At 36.1% G+C, this 20,038-nt stretch overlaps 1 protein-coding gene across 3 annotated transcripts in view; it reads left to right on the top strand.

Moving 5' to 3' along the window:
• WDHD1 (WD repeat and HMG-box DNA binding protein 1) overlaps positions 1-20,038 on the top strand; it is a 62,168-nt gene that overhangs the window by 26,979 nt on the left and 15,151 nt on the right. For all 3 annotated transcript variants that reach the window (XM_025442356.3, XM_025442355.3, XM_025442357.3), the window contains 6 exons: positions 871-1,081; positions 4,433-4,620; positions 6,777-6,961; positions 10,395-10,636; positions 13,929-14,066; positions 15,712-15,868. In XM_025442356.3, coding sequence (XP_025298141.3) covers positions 871-1,081; positions 4,433-4,620; positions 6,777-6,961; positions 10,395-10,636; positions 13,929-14,066; positions 15,712-15,868 — 1,121 coding nt within the window. The remainder of the gene's footprint in view (positions 1-870; positions 1,082-4,432; positions 4,621-6,776; positions 6,962-10,394; positions 10,637-13,928; positions 14,067-15,711; positions 15,869-20,038) is intronic.

Raw genomic sequence — 20,038 nt, 5'->3', positions numbered from 1 at the left:
CTTTTCTAGAACATAATTTTGTGTACTTCCATCTAAAAGATTTGTGATAAAGTCCCTTTTGAATCTGTTTAATGGTGCTCTCATTAGAATTTTATACCAAACTATAAGTTTCCATTGGCTTAACATTTATGCAGTTTTTATTTATCCTGTAGGAGTTACTTGTGAACTCTACAATGTATCTGCTTACTGTTCACTTTTTAAAGTGATCTCACTGGCTGGCTGAGTCAGTAGAGCATGCAACTCTTGACCTCAGGATTGTGAGTTTGAGTCCCATGTTGAGTGTGGAGATTACCCAACAAATAAATAAAGTGTCTCAGAAACTGTTTATAGTCATATCTGGGATCTACAATGATATGTTCATATTCCTAGGAATCAAGGATTAATTTTGAATTTTCTTGCTTGCTTTGTCTATTGGTTCTGTCCATTTACTTTTATAAGCATAAAAATAACCTCCACAAAAACTAACTTTGAGATCACTGAAAGCAAACATAGCCTATCAAAGCAAAATAAAATTTAAAAATAAATGAGAGAATATCTTCTATTTTACAGGGACTTTAGGTGACTTTTCTGGTGAATGACTTTTGAGGAGTAAAATCTTGCCTTGTATTTGGATATATACAGTTATTTCTATACACATCTGTCTTACACTCCTATCCCATCCATAGACTATAAATACATAGGGGCATTTAAAGTAAGGAGTAGGTCTCACATAAATATAAATACAATCCTCGTAAGTACATTTATTAATTATTCTAATCATTTGCTTACTTGTTAGAATGTACAGATACATATTATAGAATGGCCTTTTGAGTAATTGAGTTTATCTAAATAGATCACTAATACTTTGTAATTTGTGTTACTTTGTTCAAGGTATCTAACAGAGTGGAAGAGGATTACAATGATCTTTTCGATGGAGATGATACAAGTAATGCTGGTGATTTTCTAAATGACAATGCAGTTGAGACCCCCTCTTTTTCAAAAAGGATTATAAATGATGAGGAAGAGGATGATGACTTCATGCTGGCCTCAGGTCGTCCTAGACAGCGAAGTCACATCATAGAAGATGATGAAAACTCAGTTGGTATGTATTGACTTTGTGGATGTGATGATCCATCCTGTTGATCTTTTCAATTTTTAATAAAAACTATTATTTGAAGTCATTATTAAATTTGTAGAATGTGGCTAACACAGTATGCATAGAGGGAAATGTATAGTATTAAATACTTAAGTTATTAAAAAAGGTTTTGAATCCATGATCTAAGCTTCTGCTATAGCAAATTACAAAAAGAGGAAATTAAACTTCAAACTAGCAGAAGGAAGGAAATAACAGAATTCAGTGATATTGACAACCAAAATACTGTAAAGAAAGTCAATAAAACCAAAAGCTAGTTCTTTGAAAAGATCAGTAAAATTGTTAAATCTCTATCCTGAGTTATCAGAAAGAAAGAGAAGGCATGAATGACCAGTATAAGTAATGAAAGTGGTGTCATCACGATGGATCCTATAGGCCTATACTATCCAATATGTTAGCCACTAACCACCTATTGCTAGTAAGCTCCTGAAATGTGGCTAGTTCAAAATGAGATGTGGTGTAAGTGTAAAATGCAACCAGATTTTAAAGGCAGTATGAAAAGAATGTAAAATATTTTAGTCCTTTTTTTTACCTTGAATACATGTTGAAATTACACTATTTTAATATAGAATAATATTGAAAATAATTAGGTGTGGGATTTTATGGTTTTTTTTTTTACTATTCAAAATATGCTACTAGAAAATTTAAAATTCTATATGCAACTCATAGTTCTGTAAGATAGAATTGCTATTAATAACAAAAGAATAAAAAAATAAAAAAAATAACAAAAGAATAAAAGAATGTTAGGAATAGCTTTGTGCCCATAAATATAACAACTTCGATAAAACTGATAAATTCTTTGAAAGATACAAGCTACCAAGCTAACTCAAGAAGAAGTAAGTAACCTGAATAGTATAGTATCTGTTAAAGAAATAGAGATTACCAGACACCTAGGTGGGCTCAATGGTTGAGCAGCTGCCTTCGGCTCAGGGCGTGGTCCCAAAGTTCCCAGTTCGAGTCCCACATTGGGCTCTCCTCGAGGAGCCTGCTTCTCCCTCTGCCTGTGTCTCTGCCTCTTTCATGAATAAATAAATAAAGAATCTTAAAAAAAAAGATTACAATAAAAAAAACCCTTTAAATAAAGTGTCTATTTGTAACAAGTTGTATGTTAAAATAGCACATTTGAACATTATCAAGTAAAATGCCAAATACCATTTTATGGTGGTTAAATTGTGGTGTATTTAAACCATATACATGTTTTATAGGACAGAAGTCCTCAAATGTTTTATCTCAGGAGCTCATTATATTCTTAAAAAACTTTTGAGGAGGGGGGGATCCCTGGGTGGCGCAGCGGTTTGGTGCCTGCCTTTGGCCCAGGGCGCGATCCTGGAGACCCGGGATCGAATCCCACATCGGGCTCCTGGTGCATGGAGCCTGCTTCTCCCTCTGCCTATGTCTCTGCCTCTCTCTCTCTCTCTCTCTCTCTCTCTGTGACTATCATAAATAAATTAAAAAAAAATTTAAAAAAAAAAAAAAAAAAAAAACCTTTGAGGAGGGGATCCCTGGGTGGCTTCATGGTTTGGCGCCTGCCTTTGGCCCAGGGCATGATCCTGGAGACACAGGTTTGAGTCTCACATCGGGCTCCCTGCGTGGAGCCTGCTTCTCCCTCTGCCTGTGTCTCTGTGTGTCTTTCATGAATAAATAAATAAAATCTTAAAAAAAAAAAAAAAAAAAAAAAAACTTTTGAGGACCCCAAAGGAAATTATGGAGTTATATCTTCTGTTATTTAAAATGTAAGAAATTAAAAACTGAGAAATTTTAAAAATAATTACTTTAAAATAACATTAATAAACTCATTTGTGTAAACATAACATTTCAAATGAAAAATTTTGTAAGAAATGTGACAGTATTTCACCCTTTGAAAATTTCTTTAATGTCTGGCATAGAAAATAACTTGGATTCTCTCATACCTCAGAATTCAGTCTACTACCATATGTTGTTTTTACCATGTATGTGTAGAATATTCAGGCTCACACAAACATGTAGTTTGAAAAGGCAGGATATTGTGGATATTCTTTGCTACTGTAACAAAAACTCAACTTATTTGCAGTGTAGAATCCAGAAACTCCAGTGAACATTCCAGCTGTGTTATATTAAAATCTATTGGTCTGACTTGAATGGATCTTTTAATTTACCATGTTTGATTTTGAAATATATACATTGGTAACTTGGAAAATACTGCTTCACTACAGGTCCACAGGTCTTTTAACATTGACACATTATCCAGGATTATATTTGTTAGTATTATCGCTAATCTCAGCAGAAGTTTTTAAATATTGGGAAGTAGTAAAGCTCGTGGTGGCAGATACAAGCTTTCTAATATTCTGCTTTTTGCTTGAAAACTCTAATTTTATCATTGACAACAGATTCTGTCAGTTATTTTTCTTAAATGATCAGCTTACTTCATTTAGCTAAAAAAAGTTTACCAAATACCAAAGTCTGCATAGCCAGTTTTTTTTTTTTTTTTTTTAAGATTTTATTTATTTATTCATGAGAGACACAAGCCGAGGGAGAAGCTCCCTGCGAGGAGCCTGATGTGGGACTCCATTCCAGGACCCCAGGATCATGACCTGAGCCGAAGGCAGACGCTCAACCACAGAGCCACCCAGGTGCCCCTGTATAGCCATAGTTTATCTGGCATTCTTTCAAGTAAAAATGATGTTCTCTGAAAAAATCAGCTAGTTGAGTTTATAACTCAGTTGCACAAATGCCTTTTTTTTTTTTGAGACAGGCATCAAACTTTATGCACAATTCCCATTTTATTTTTTATTTATTTATTTTTTAAAAGATTTTATTTATTTATTTATGAGAGGCAGAGAGAGAGAGGCAGAGACACAGGCAGAGGGAGATACAGACTCCATGCAGGAAGCCCGACATGGGACTCAATCCCAGGTCTCCAGGATCACGACCTGGACTGAAGGTGGCACTAAACCGCTGAGCCACCCAGGCTGCCCACAATTCCATTTTAGCACAGAGAACATTTTTTGAGAAATCTATGCCAAGATCAAGATTTAACAGAATTAATATTTTATTGCAATTGAGTGGTGGTTGACAATGCGTTGACTACAAATACAGATTTGGTGTCACTGCCTTGATTCATATCACAACACCAACAGTTTTTTTTTTTTACCCTCCATTGTTTTCACACCATCACGGTAAATGTTGATATAGTAGAAGAGGCCAATAGCATAGTAGTACTATTAAGTATGAATGGAAAAGGTTATTTAGATTTCCTAATGCTTTCCTTTTTCTAGGTCATTGGTATTTATGATTCTCTGATTATACTTCTTTGTTTTCTAGATGTTACAATGTTAAAAACTGGTTCTAGTCTTCTCAGAGAGGAGGAGGAAGATGAGCAGACAGACAGCATTCATAATCTACCACTGGTAACATCCCAAAGGCCATCTTATGATGGGCCAATGCCAACTCCTCGGCAAAAGCCATTCCAGTCAGGTTCTACACCCATGCATCTCACTCATAGATTCATGGTAAGCCTTGGATCTACACTTAACTTTAAAATAGTTTTATCTAATTTTTTAACTTGTAAGTATTGTATCTCACTATAGTTAATTTTGTTTGGTAAAAAGTATTTTTGAAAGCCTTGATTAACTGTCCTGTAGCACTTTGGTTCATTATGATTTTATGGTTGATTTATTTTATGGTTAACTCACAGTTTTAATCTTATTTTCAACCTTATTATTGAAAATCATCTTAAATAAGATTCTGCTTTGCAAAGGGACATATAATGAACATAGTAAGTTAATGTGACTGTATAGCTTGCAATATCTCTTGACTGTACTTCCAAACTTTATTTCTCATATTTTTATATAGAGGTTTATACTGATTCCAAAACACTATTCTGTTAGAAAATATTTTTTAGAAGGCAGCTCCTAGTATAATTTAGTAGAAGGTGGTAAGTATTATGGGAAACAAACTATCTGGGCAGCCTGGGTAGCTCGGCGGTTTAGCGCCGCTGTCAGCCCAGGGCCTGATCCTGGAGACCTGGGATCGAGTCCCATGTTGGGCTCCCTGCACGGAGCCTGCTTCTTCCTCTGCCTGTGTCTCTGCCTCTCTCTCTCTCTCTCTCTCTCTCTCTCTCTGTGTCTCTCAGGAATAAATAAATAAAATCTTTAAAAAAAAAAAACAAAACAACAAACTATCTGCCTCTCTTTCTACCTCACCCCACTAGACTATAAACTTCAGAAGGATAAGAGATGTTTCTGTTTTGTTTACTGATAGCACTCAGAACAAGGTATGGTACAGTAGGCATTAAGAATATATATCCTGGGGTGCCTGGGTAGCTCAGTCATTTAAGCATATGCCTTCAGCTCAGGTTATGATCCCAGGTCCTGGGTTTGAGTTCCACATCGGGTTCCCTGCTCAGCGGGGAGTCTGCTTCTCCTTCTCCCTTTGCCCCTCCTCTCTGCTCATGCTCTCTGTCTCTCTCAAGTAAATAATTAAAATCTTTAAAAATATATATATACATTTCCTGAATGAGTGAATGAATATATTAGCTTTTTTGGTTTGATAACTAAAAAGTTTAATATTTTTATTTGTTGGTTGAGATTTTCCATTGAGGACTTTGCTTCTTGTCCTTTTTTTTTTTTTTTTTTAAAGATTTTATTTATTTATTCATGAGACACAGAGAGAGAGAGAGAGGCACAGACACAGGCAGAGGGAGAAGTAGGCTTCATGCAGGGAGCCCAACGTGGGACTTGATCCGGGTGTCTAGGATCACACCCTGGGCTGAAGGCGGTGGTGCTAAACCGCTGAGCCACCTGGGCTGTCCGCTTCTTGTCCTTTTTTTTTTTTAAAGATTTATTTATTTATTTATGATAGACAGAGAGAGAGAGAGAGGCAGAGACACAGGAGGAGGGAGAAGCAGGCTCCATGCCAGGAGCCTGATACGGGACTCGATCCCGGGACTCCAGGATCACGCCCAGGCCAAAGGCAGGCGCTAAACCGCTGAGCCACCCAGGGATCCCCTTCTTGTCCTTTTTGAAAGGCATAGACCTGCATAAATTTGTATGTAAATATTAAAAGTGATGTTTTATTTTAATAAAACTTTTTATTGCTGTTCATAATCATCAAGTAATAGGTCTTAAGTTTTTATTGTCAGCTATTTATTTATAGTTATTGTGGTTGAGGAAAGGAAACAGTAGGGCCTAGTGTGAACCTGTAGTATACATGGGGGTAAGGTAAGTTTTTCTAAATGGTATTGATTTATGTTTCTTTAAAATGTATGTATTTATTCCTACAATATGAACCAGTTAGTTGAAACAGGAAATATGTTGTCACTTATATTAAGTAAACAAATTTTTGATATATTTCTTTTGGGGAATATAATGGCTTGGTTGTTCAAAATGATGATTTTTAATGGTAGTAATGTAATTATTAAATATTAAATGAAATATTCCATTTGCTAATAAATATTTATGTGCCTTTTCATGAAGAGTAGATAGTAATTATAGTTCTGATGTCACTACTCATACTTGAAACTATTTAAAGGTAGATGAGCTATGGTTGCTCCCATAACTTCAATTTTGATACAGACTGAATTATAATATTTATTAGTTTGTACTACTTTAGTCTACTGATTCTAGGACCTTTAATTTTTCTCAGACTTGTACTTTAATGTTTATAGGTGTGGAACTCTATTGGAATTATTCGCTGCTATAATGATGAACAAGACAATGCCATAGATGTGGAGTTCCATGATACCTCCATACACCATGCAACACACTTATCAAACACTTTGAATTACACAATAGCAGATCTTTCTCATGAAGCTGTTTTGTTGGCATGTGAAAGCACTGATGAACTAGCAAGGTAAATTCAAGATTGTTAGGAAGAATTTGTCACTGCTGAGTTGTTTAGATACGGTCCGAGTCTCATACATAATATCTCAGAACATGTCTGTTTTTGCCTAATTGTCCTCTCCTTTACATTCTCTAAGTACAAATTTGGGTGACCTGGGGCATTTGGGTGACTCAGTCATTTAGGCATCTGACTCTTGATCTCAGCTCAGGTCTTTTTTTTTTTTTTTTCAGCTCAGGTCTTAATCTCAGGGTTGTGAGTTCAAGCCCTGCATTAAAAAAAAAAAAAAAAAAGATGACATGACATAGTTCATGATTGTAAATGCCAGAGAAAGGCTATTTTTTACCTTTTTACTCTGTTTCATTAGTTTTGTAAGAAATGTATATATAGATGCAGATATATATAAATTGTAAACTAACACAAGCGGTACAGAATTTTTAGGAAATAAGAATTCTCCTCCAGAATTCTACTCTTAGATATAACCACTGTTAACAATTTGGTATGTATCCTTCTAGATTTCTTTTTGTATAAGCCTCTGACCCTTTTTAAGTTTATTAGTGTAATTCATGTACACTAAAATGTACCTTGGTTTTACAGTTTGGTGAGTTTAACAAATGTGTGTATATTCAGGTAACCACTGTCACAATAAAAAAAATTTAAGTAATCCCTACACCCAAAGTAGAGCTTGAACCCACGACCTTGAGACCAAGAGTCACACACTCTACTGACTGAGCCAATGAGGCGCCCCTCAAAATATTTCTTATCATTTAAAAATACTCCCTTGCGGCAGCCCGGGTGGCTCAGCGGTTTAGTGCCGCCTTCAGCCCAGGACCTCATCCTGGAGACCCGGGATCGAGTCCCATGTCGGGCTCCCTGCATGGAGCCTGCTTCTCCCTCTGCCTGTGTCTCTCTGCCTCTCTCTCTCTCTCTCTCTTTCTCTGTCTCTCTCTCTCTCATGAGTAAATAAATAAAATCTTAAAAAAATAATAAAATAAAAATGTTCCCTTGCATCCCTTTGCAGTTAATATCAGCCTTGGACAACTACTGACCTAGGCTGGGTTTTTTTGTATTTTTGTTTTTGTTGGGTTTTTTCGTTGTTTTGTTTTTTGTTTTGGGTGTTTTTTTTTTTTTTTTCTTTAGATTAGAATTGAAACTTCTTTTAAAAAAGGGAGGGGGAAGGGGTTGCCTGGGTGGCTCAGTGGTTGAGCATCTGCCTTCAGCTCAGGTCGTGATTCCAGGGTCCTGGGATCAAGTCCCGCATTGGGGTCCCTGCGGGGAGCCTGCTTCTCCCTCTGCCTAGGTCTCTGCCTCTCTCTCTGTCTCTCATGGATGAATGGATGAAGTCTTTTAAAAAAGGCGGGGGGAGAACAATATTTGGTATGTAGATAGATAGACCAAAAAATTATGATGGAAAAGCAGTGTAATGCTGAATCCATATTTTTTTAAAGAAGAAAAAATGTTTTTATTCAACTTTTTGTTAGTTCCACCAGATTGCCTTCTCTTGATCTCTATTCTTCAGCTGATTTTACTACTTATACACTTGATCATGGATTTTACCAACTCTGAGGTGATTTGAAATTAAAATCCTTCGGTTTAGATACATTGGCTTCTTAAAGTATAGTCCACAAACTAGGGGCATGGGTCAGTCACCTGGAAGCTTTTTTTTTTTTTTTTTTTGGTCCTGGAAGCTTTTTGAAAACAGAATCTCAGACCCCACTACAGAACTAAATCAAAATCTGCAATCTGCATTTTAATGAGATCTGCAAGTGATTGAGTATGCATTAGAGTCTGAGAAACACATTTTAACATTTTAATTGGTTTTCTAACTTACACATTGTAAAATCCACTTAATACTTCATTATTGAATTAAATTAGTTCACTAAAATAAACCATTGTTGCCTCAGTGTCTCCAACTGAGAATCTTAAATGTTCAAATTAGAACATTTGTTTCCTTACGCAATTTTGATTTCAGATATCTTTCTCTTTGTTTTCCTGGATATGTTATTTCACAGCTATATACAATGTTACTTTTTATTTTAAAATTGAATTTAGGAGGGCCTGGGTGGCTCAATTGGTTAAGCGTCTCCTTCGGCTCCGGTTGTGATCTCAGGACCCTGGGATGGAGCCTGGAGTCAGGTTCCCTTCTCAGCAGGGCAGTCTGTTTCTCCGTCTCCCTCTCTGCCCTTCACTGCCACGCATTCATGCTTTCTCTTTCTCTCTCTCTCACACACAAATAAATAAATCTTCTTAAAACATAAAATAAAATTGAATTTAAAGTTACTCTTCAGGGGTTCCTGGGGGGCTCAGTTGCCTTTCGCTCAGGTCAGGATCCTAAGGTCCTGAGATACAGTCCCGCATCGGGCTCCCTGCTCAGCCGGAATTGTGCTCCCTCTACCTGCCACTCCTCCTGCTTGTGCGCGCTTGCTCACTCTCTCTCTCTCTCAAATAAATAAATAAAATGTTAAAAAATAAAATAAAATTACTCTTCAGAAAATCAGAACTACCTCTGGTTCCAAATTCTATAGTATCTGCATTCCCAAGTTGATCTTTAATAACTTACATGTATGTATAGATGCAAATAAGACTGGAAACATACCAAATTGGTGATCTCACTGGTGGGATTATGTGTGATTGTTTTTCCTTTCCTTTTTTCTTTTGTTTTCCTGTATTATATTTTTTTGGTAGTGAAAGAACTCGTTTAACTTTTTTAAAAAAATTTTTTATTTATGATAGTCCCAGAGAGAGAGAGAGAGGCAGAGACATAGGCAGAGGGAGAAGCAGGCTCCATGCACCGGGAGCCCGACGTGGGATTCGATCCCGGGTCTCCAGGATCGCGCCCTGGGCCAAAGGCAGGTGCCAAACCGCTGCGCCACCCAGGGATCCCTCGTTTAACATTTTGATGCTTCTTCCCTTTTTAAAAATTTAGTTGTGATTATTCTGTATATGTGCAACCTAGGATTGTATGCTGCAGATTTTAGTCTGCCTGTTTCTTTTTTTTTTTTTTTAAAGATTTTATTTATTTATTCATGAGAGACACAGGAAGAGAGAGGCAGACATAGGCAGAGGGAGAAGCAGACTCCGACTCCACACAAGGAGCCTGATGTGGAACTCAATCCCAGAATTCCCGGATCACACCCTGAGCCGAAGGCAGCCATTCAACTACTGAGCCACCCAGGCATCCCAAGTCTGTCTGTTTTCGTTTAACATTAAATTAGGAGCATTTTCCTGTATTGTTGAATATTCTTCAGTAACATGACTATTAATGGTTTTAATATAGTCCATTTAAAGGATGTTTCATAATTACTTTCTTAAAGCTATTTTTGTACTATTTATGTTTAATGGAAAAATTAACTTTGGTTTTGTCACTGGGTATCATGATTAGTTTTATATATATAAGATATCAAATATGAACGTTTTATTGTTTCTGTCTTGTTTTAATTTTTAGCAAGCTTCACTGCCTGCATTTTAGTTCTTGGGATTCAAGCAAAGAGTGGATAGTAGACATGCCTCAGAATGAAGATATTGAAGCCGTATGTCTTGGTCTGGGGTGGGCAGCTGCTGCCACCAGTGCAATGCTCCTTCGATTGTTCACTATTGGAGGTGTTCAGAAAGAGGTCTTCTGTCTTCCTGGGCCTATAGTATCAATGGCAGGACATGGAGAACAGCTTTTCATTATTTATCATAGAGGTAGATTTTTTCCTAGTCTTTTATAATTTTACCATGATCTGAAGTAAAATGAAAATTACTTGAGGTTTTTTTTTTTTTTTTTCTCTTTCTCTTATTTAGTTTTGGGTTGTATACCTCCTTTTACATTCCTTTTAGTATTTGAATCAGTGTAATCTTTGTACAGAATTTTGTTGTATTCACTAATAGCAATGAAAATGAAAATATTTTATTTGTAGGAAAGTTGTATTCTAGAAAGAATTCCAAGGTTAGTTACTTCTATGTCTATATCTTATAAAATTTTCAGAGTTTAATTGCCTCAAAAAATAAACTAACTTCTAGTGTGCAGGACCAAGACAGTTTGAATATGACTTAAAAAGTTGCTGCTTCCTTTTCATGTCATTGTATCAAGACTGATTTTATCGGGATCCCTGGGTAGCTCAGCAGTTTAACACCTGCCTTTGGCCCAGGGCATGATCCTGAGGTCCCAGGATTGAGTCCTGCATCAGGCTCCCTGCATGGTGCCTGCTTCTACCTCTGCCTGTGTCTCTGCCTCTCTCTCTCTCTGTGTCTCTCATTAATACATAAATAAAATCTTGAAAAAAAAAAAAAAAGACTGATTTTATCAAGATTTTTGATATGGGGCAGGCAACCTTCATCTTAGGGCTATGAATTCAAGCCCCATGTTGGGGCTAGAGCTTACTTAAAAAAAAAAAAAAAATTACTCATAATCTTTTTATCTTTATTTTTTCGGTAATTCCATTTAAAACTCTCTGTTTTTTAAAAAATTTTATTTAAAATTCAAGTTAGTTAATATAGAGTATAGTATTGGTTTCCGGAGTAGAATATACTGATTCATCACTTACATATAACACCCAGTGCTCATCCCAATAAGTGCCCTCTTTAATACCCATCACTCACTTAACCCATCCCTTCCTACCTCCCTCCCATCAACCCTCATTTTGTTCTTTTAACTATAGAGTTTCTTAAGGTTTGCCTCCCTCTCTGTTTTAATCTTACTTTATTTTTCCTTCCCTCCTCCTATGTTCATCTGTTTCTTAAATTCCATGTAGGGGTGAAACTATATGGTATTTGTCTTTCTCTGATTGATTTATTTCACTTAGCGTAATACACTCTAGTTCCGTCTTTCTCTTTTCTTAAATTTTAATTCCAGCATAGTTATATTAGTTTCAGGTATACAATATAGTTAGTGATTCAGCAGTTCCATATATCACCCAGTGTTCATCACCAGTACACTTCTTAATCCTTAATCCCCATCACATATTTTACCCATCCCCCACCCAGCACTTTTCTTGGATTCTGTGGCATCTCTCCAATGTTTTTCTTACTGATAACCTCCTTCAGCTCTTCTGCTGGCTGTTCTTCTTATACCAGCCTCTTAGCTGGATTGCTCCAGGACTCTGTCACAGCCCCTTTACTCTATTAGCCTCTCTAGTTGACGAACTTTCAGTCTTTTGACTGCTTAGCCCTAGAAGAAGTACATTCTATATTGCTATTCTATGTCTATCTGTAATGGAACTGAAAAGTCTCATGGACAATATTTACTCTTTTATTTCAGTTTTCTTTAAATGCTGTTTACAACTTTTTTTTAAAAGATTTTATTTATTTATTCATGAGAGACACGGAGAGAGAGGCAGAGACACAGGCAGAGGGAGATGCAGGCTCCATGCAGGGAGCCTGATGTGGGACTCAATCCGGGGACTCCAGGATCACGCCCTGGGCCAAAGGCAGGCGCTAAACCGCTGAGCCACCCAGGGATCCCTTGCTGTTTACAACTTTAAATTGGTTTCAAGACTCATAGTTCAAAAATGCAGTTTGAGAAACTTCCTGGGATATCTCCTCAAGGCCTATGGCTTTAAATACATTTGTGTGTCCATGACTTATAAATTAGTATCACCAGTCCCTCTCTTTGTATCTACAGATTTATATATCCAGTGGTTACTTGAAATCTTTCTATAGTTTTGATACTCATTTCAAACTTAAGTAGGTCATAATAAATAAAACCTTTTATTTTACCTTCCACCTTGCCTTTTTTTTTTTTTTTTTTTTAAGATTTTATTTATTCATGAGAGACACAGAAAGGCAGAGACATAGACAGAGGGAGAAGCAGGTTCCCTGTGGAGAGCCCCATGCAGGACTCTATCCCAGGGCCCTGGGATCACACCCTGAGCCGAAGGCAGGAGTTCAACCACTGAGCCATTCAGGTGTCCCTTGCCTTTTACTTAGTTTTCCCCATCTGAGTAAATGGCATACTATTAACCCAGCCACTCAGGACCAGAAATGTAAGAATTATTATGAATTCGCTTTCCCTCCCTCCCTCCCTCCCTCCCTCCCCCATCAACCCTATCAGTGAAGTTGTATCATCATATCAATTCTTTTGAATAACATATTCCAAACCATCTCTTTTCATCTCCTCCACTAAAACCCCAGTCCAACCTAGATGTCTTTTCTTAGACTACTAGTAGCCCTGTAACTGGCTTGTCAGCTTCAGTCCTTGCCTTCCACAGTCCATTCTCCACATAGCAGCCTGAGTGATCTTTTAAAAACAAATCAGAACATGTCCATCTTCTGCTCAAATTCCTCTAATGACTTCCCATTGCTTTAGAATAAAAATCAAACTTTTTATCACAGCTATCAAGGTCCTACATGATCTGACCTTTGCCTGCCTCTTCAGCCTCATCTCTTGCCATTTTTGCTTGTTACTCATTCTAGCCTTACTAGCTTTTTTGTGTTCTTCAAATTTACCAAGCTTGTTCCCATCTTAGGACCTTTTCATTAGCTGTTCCTTTTGTTTACTATATTATACCTCTTTCTCCGAACTTGCAGTTTGTATCTCAGCTAAATTTCACTTTCTCAAAGAGGCCACCTCTGACTGTCCAATCTGAGGTGACCATATAGTCTGACACTATCATGTTATTATTTTAACTCTAGATAACATTTTGCATTTTTTCTTTTTAAAAATTAGTCTTTTCCTAATTGAATATAAATGTCTTGAGAACAGTGACTTTTTCTTCTTTACCGTTATAGCCCTGTTACCTGGCACATATTAATCTCTTTGTAAATATTTCTTGAGTGAATGAATTACCACTTAATATCACTTCATATAAATAGTCCCTGTAACAGAGTATTCTGCTTCTAATACCTGGCTGGTACCTCAATCAGGTGGTTTATCCATAAAAAGTACTGCTACTTTATATAAGAATTTGTCACAAAATCAATTCACAGAAAGTACTCTAGACTGCATTATAGCTAAATAGCCTTTGATACCTGATTTCTATTTCTATTTTCTTACTAGGTACAGGATTTGATGGTGATCAGTGCCTTGGAGTTCAACTGCTAGAGTTGGGGAAAAAGAAAAAACAAATTTTACATGGTGATCCTCTTCCTCTTACAAGGAAATCCTACCTAGTGTGGGTTGGATTTTCAGCTGAAGGCAAGATAAACTCATTTGTTTATATTAAAGACATTTTTCAAGTAGAAATTATTCCATTGTTTTATTCCTAATTAATTTTATAAGATAAGTTGTCTATATTTATGCTTAAATTACTATATTGGCAGTGAGAAACTGGAATTGTTAGGCAAGGTAGCCATTGTTTCATGTATGAGATCTGTTGTTCATGTGAATTCTGGTTAGAAAAATACATTTCTCTGAAAGTTTGTTATAGATACCAAGGAGATACAAATCAGTGGTGAAGTTGTGGCTTTTCCAGCAGATTCTGTACAAAAAATAGGAAATCTCAATAGCTGCACTGTCTACTACAGTCACCACTAGTCGTCACATGTGGCTATTGAGCACTTGAAATGTGGCTAATCTGAATTGAGATGTACTATAAGTAAAAATACTCTGAATTTTGAAGGCTTAATAAAAAAAATAATCTCAATAATTATTTTATGTTGATTACATGTTAAAATGATAATATTTTAGATATATTGGATTTAATAAAATCTATTGTTAAAATTAACTTCACTTTCCCCCCCTTTCCTCATATGGCATTAAGAAAAATTACATTTATGGGCTCATTTAATAGTGGCTTATGACTAATGATGATTTGAAGTACTTCATTTTAAGGTACCTGTTGGCCCTATTTCCTAATTCAGATGTTTCCATTGGAGATTCATGCCCTTCAGGTATCTTATTGGAAACTCCAGATTGTCTTTTAAAAAGTCAGCCATTTCTAGATGTGTTTTCTAGTTGGGTATTATTGGCCATTTATGTTCTTTTTTTTTTTTTTAAAGATTTTTATTTATTTATTCATGAGAGACAGAGAGAGAGGCATAGACACAGGCAAAGAGAGAAGTAGTATCTCCACAGGGAGCCCAATGCAGGACTTGATCCCAGGACCCTGGAATCACAACCTGAGCGAAAGGCAGAACACTCAACCACCAAGCCACCCAGGCATCCTGCCATTTATGTTCTAATAATGTGACCATCAATAACTTCCATTCAAATAGCTTGATTTTATCCCCAGTTACCACTCAGATCTAGACTTGAGGAAAATACAGTGTGAGAGGTGTGTAAAGTCACAGATAAAGGGGCAGTTAAGGAATATGCTATGTACTTCCTGAGATGAGAACAGAATAAGTAGGAAACAGGGAGGCTTGTTTTCTAGTTAAGAGTTGCTTACCTCAGAGTTGGGGAACACAAGGGACAAGGCCAAGAAGGCAAAGGAAGAAGAATAGTAAAGACAGATTTCTCTAGATCATCACTATGCATCTGGTTCTGGCCATTTTTCCAAGTCTTTTTTAACTAGTGAAACTTCAGGTTCAGGTTTAACTTTTTTACTGAAATTGGCTTTTAAAAATACTGCTGTATTCCAGCAGGTGGCATAGTTCTCACTGAAAGTATCAGCTTTTCTCTTGGGTAAATTTTGGTCATATCACATGCAAATTTTTTTTTTCTTTTATTCAGTTAGATCTTACTCTGTGGTTAATGAAATTTTGTGGGAAATAATCTTGAATTATTCACCTTTTTGCTTTTGAATTGACAGTTGAACCATTGATATATATTTTTGAAATAGGATTTATTTCACAAATACGTAGCTTTTCTCCAAGTGATTTCTTTTTCAATTGGTGTGTAGGTACCCCCTTTTATGTGGATTCAGAAGGCATTGTTCGAATGCTTAACAGAGGGCTTGGTAATACATGGACTCCTGTATGTAACACAAGAGAACACTGCAAAGGAAAATCTGATCACTACTGGGTGGTTGGTATCCATGAAAATCCCCAGCAACTGAGGTGGGCTATTAGAAAGTGCTTAGTTGATTCTTTCTAAAAAGCACTTTGAAATTTCTCATTTTGTACTCTAAAGGTATTTAAAAAAATTTCTTTTTGTCCTTCATCTTCATTCATTTATTTGCCTTCCATATTCAATAACTTAGAAATTTGTTTATATTCATTTGGAAGTTTTCAACTGATTGTTTGACTTAGAACTAACTTACTTAACAAAATAGAAATTAAGTTTATTAGTGTGATTGTAGTATTGTTTCAGCCAGACAGGGAAGGGATTTCTGGTTAAGTATGGCATTTCATCTTTTATTACAGCCTTTTATTTTAAGCTATGATTTAGAATGGAATAATTTAGTGGCTTTTTGAGATTTTTAGAAGGCTCAATAATTGTAACAACGGAGAGGACTAGTAGAAATTTAGTAGTTGACTCCAAGTATAAAACTCTGAATTCATTTAGTCTATATTCAATATTGTATTAAATATTTAACTCTTTTTCTTCACACTTGAAATCTTGGTCTAAACAACTGGCAGTGACATTGTGTTGGTGAACAAAGAGGTCTCTGCTTTCATGGAGCTAATAGACTGATTCAGGGGACAGATAACATAAATAAGTAAATGATAATTACTACTTGGGATAAATGCCAGAAAGTAATCTGAAGAGACCCATGATGGAGAATAATAGAAGGGCACATTCTAGGTAGCATGGTCACATAAGACTCTTAATAGAGATAGTATTAAAATGAGACCCAAGGCCAAGAAGTCTGTTAGGCAAAAATGGAGTGAAAAATGATTCATGAAGAATAGCATATATAAAGGTCCTCAGGTCAGAAAGAGCTAGATATGTTTAAAGAATTGAAAGGATGTAAATGTGGCTGGCATACCAGAAGCGAGAGTTGGTGGAAGGCATAAGTCCATGATGAAATCAGAAAGATACACAGGCTGCATTATAGACCATATAGAGAAGTTAATATTTCATTTAGAGTTATATCATGAAGCCATTCAACAGTTCTATCTGGGGAATGATGTAATCTGATTTATGCTATAAAAAAATACATGTGGTAAATGGATTTGCAGAGATAAGGCTGAAAGAAGGAGCCCAGTTTTCAGTCAGGGGATTTTTCCTGCTTTCTGGGGATGTTTGGAGATGCGGGATAGAATCTTTAGCCATCACAATGATTAGGAGTTATCCTGGAATTTAGAGAGCTATAGCCAGTTAGCTGTGGAATTTAGAGAGCTGTTGAACATCTTTAGTGTGCAGGATGGTCCTGTTCAACTACAGATTGTCCTTCACCAAGTGCTATGAGTGCTTCCATTGAGAAGCACTGAGGAGGATTTTGGAGTCACCTAGTTGAGCTATAAGTATGACTAGAACAAGTGTGGGGGCAGTAGAAATTAAAGGAACCATATTTTGAGACAGAAACAGTAGGATTTACTGATAGATTGGGGGTTGGGAGTGAGAAGACTCAATAATGACACCCATGTTTTCAATTTAAGAAACTAGATGGATAGTTGTACAATTTATAGAAATAAGAGATGAAAATGAATTCTCACTTGGGTGCGTTAAGTTTGAAATGACTCCAAAATATCCAAATAGAGATATTAAGAAGGTGTTGTAATACACGATTGTAAGATAAATTTGTGAATCACCAAAATATAGGAGGTACTTAAAGTCATAGTAATAAATGAGATCCCTTAGAAGAAAGAAACAAGAAAGGTCACAGAATCCAACCATTAAAATTCCAACATTTAGAGATCAGATTTTGGGAGATGGAGCTTTTGAATAAGGAAAAGGAATATTAGCTAAGCAAATAGAAAAAAAAATCACTTGAAGAGGGTCATATCACAAAAGCTGTAAGTAGAGACTATTTCAAGAAAGACCATAGTTAGGTAAATAAAAAGTCTCCTGAATATATGAAAAGATGATTGATATCAAAATAAGATAAATACAATCAAAAATAAGAATTTTCATTTTACTTATCAAATGAAGAAAATTTGAAAACACTCTTAGTTGGTGAGGCTGGAGGGAAAGAATCAAGCTTACAATTGCTGATAGTATAAATTGGTTACAATCCCTATGGAAGGCAATTTGTCAAGAACTTCCAGAATTAGAAATCATGTGCTCTTTTATCTGCCTTAGGATCTGTCCTCCAGATACTTTACTTCCTGTTTACTTTTTTTTTTTTTTTAATTTATTTATCCATGAGAGACACAGACAGAGGCAGGGACATAGGCAGAGAGAGAAGCAGGCTCCATGCAGGGAGCCCAATGTGGGACTCGATCCCAGGACTCCAGGATCATGCCCTGAGCCAAAGGCAGAATGCTTTAACCACCAAGTCACCCAGGCGTCTCAGTTACTTGTTGTTTAAAGTATGTTCTATGGACCAGCAGCATCAGCATCACCAGGGCCTTATTAGAAATGCCGAATCTCAGGGCATCTGGGTGGCTCAGTCAATTAAACATCTGCCTTCAGCTCACGTCATGAACCTAGGATCCTGGGATCAATCCCCACATCAGGCTCCCTGCTCAGTGGGAAGTCTGCTTCTTCCTTTACCTTTGTCCACCTGCTTCACTCATGCATGCACACGCATTCTTTCTCTCAAATAAAATCTTAAAAAAAAAAAAAAAAAAAAAAAGCCGAATCTCAGGCATCACTTCAGACCTGAATCAGAACCTGCATTTTAACAAGATCTTCAGGAGGTTTTTGTGCACATTAAACTTTAGGAAGTACTACTGCTAGCAAATGTGGGAATGATACACGGAAAATATATCCTACCTTGTAGGATTGTTGATACTATCAAAAGATTGTAACCCTAAATTTCCATTAGTAGAAGAATAGGGTAATAATGTATGTACAAGTGTACACTAGAATACTATGTAGGCTTTTTAAAAGGTAAAGCACCATCATTTATGTGATAAGAGATGTGTATCAATATATAAAGAAGTCTTGTAACTCAAAAAATATATAAATCAATTAAAAAGCATAATGTTTGAATGTTTCTTGAAAACACATGTGGCATGAAAAGATATTCATTAGTTATTAAGGATATGTAAATCAAAGCCACAGAGATACCACTGCATACCCTCTAGGATGGTTAGTCTCCAAAAGATGGACAATAACAAGTACTGTTGAGCATGTGGAGACATTGGAACCCTAAACAGCGCTGGGACCCCAGGATCGCTCCCTGAGCTGAAGGCAGGCGCTAAACTCTCCTATCTCCATTTGAAACAAACTTCAGTATAGTAAAAACTGTCTTTATTTGCTCTGAAGATTTTTTTTTTCATGATCACTACTGGTTAATATATAACTGAGAGTTTACTAATTCAGTGTGCTACAGTCTAATTTGCTCTCTACAAACATCAACCTTCCTTTTCTCTTTATCTTTTATTAAATAAAGCTCTTACGGTTTATTTAACATGCTTGAAAATGAAATTTTTTTTTGTATTCGTTTAACAAGCATTTGTTATAGTACTGTCTATATGTAGTACACTACATAAAGCTAAATAAGGCTGGAAGAGTTGGCTGGTAAAACCATTACTCCTGAGTAAGTGCTTTAAACAATTTGTGAACAAAGTCTCCTCCGTGCAACCCAGAACACAAAGCAAAACTGGTTGCTTGGGGGAAGCTTAATCTGGACATTGGCCCAAATTTTCTCTAGTGTGATATTTTTTCAACTCTTCCTTTAATAAGAGAACAAGCTTTATGATTTATTTGAAAAGGAATTGAAGTAATTTTGTCTTCTTAGTAAACCATAGTTTATTTTTTCACATTTTGTCCTCCAGATGATTTAGCCACATAGTTTCCAGGAAGCTCATTCATTGTAGGCAAAACCCACCAAATTAGCAGTCAAATGAATTTGTTTTTCCTCTTCTTCCATGAAAGGGATGTTTAATGGAGAACAAGTTTTTTTACTTCCAGTCTTTAAAGCTAAAAGGATAAGAAGTGTGAATTAGTACTCTGCTTTGATGTAAATACGGCTTTAAAAAACTATTAATAAATCCTAATTTTTCTTTGTGATAATTGCTATGACTAAGTCAAAAAGTATTTGAGCTATAAAATGTTTTTAAAAAGAGAGTATAAGCTTTTTATAGAAAAAATAATGTTAAGGTGATTAAGATTATTCCCAATGTTCCTTGTGATTTTTCACACATATATACATATATAACTGGACTTGTTCCTTT

The sequence above is a fragment of the Canis lupus genome, chromosome 8, assembly GCF_003254725.2.
Source record: "Canis lupus dingo isolate Sandy chromosome 8, ASM325472v2, whole genome shotgun sequence".
Taxonomy (NCBI): domain Eukaryota; kingdom Metazoa; phylum Chordata; class Mammalia; order Carnivora; family Canidae; genus Canis; species Canis lupus.
This window is presented reverse-complemented; position numbering and strand designations above follow the sequence as displayed.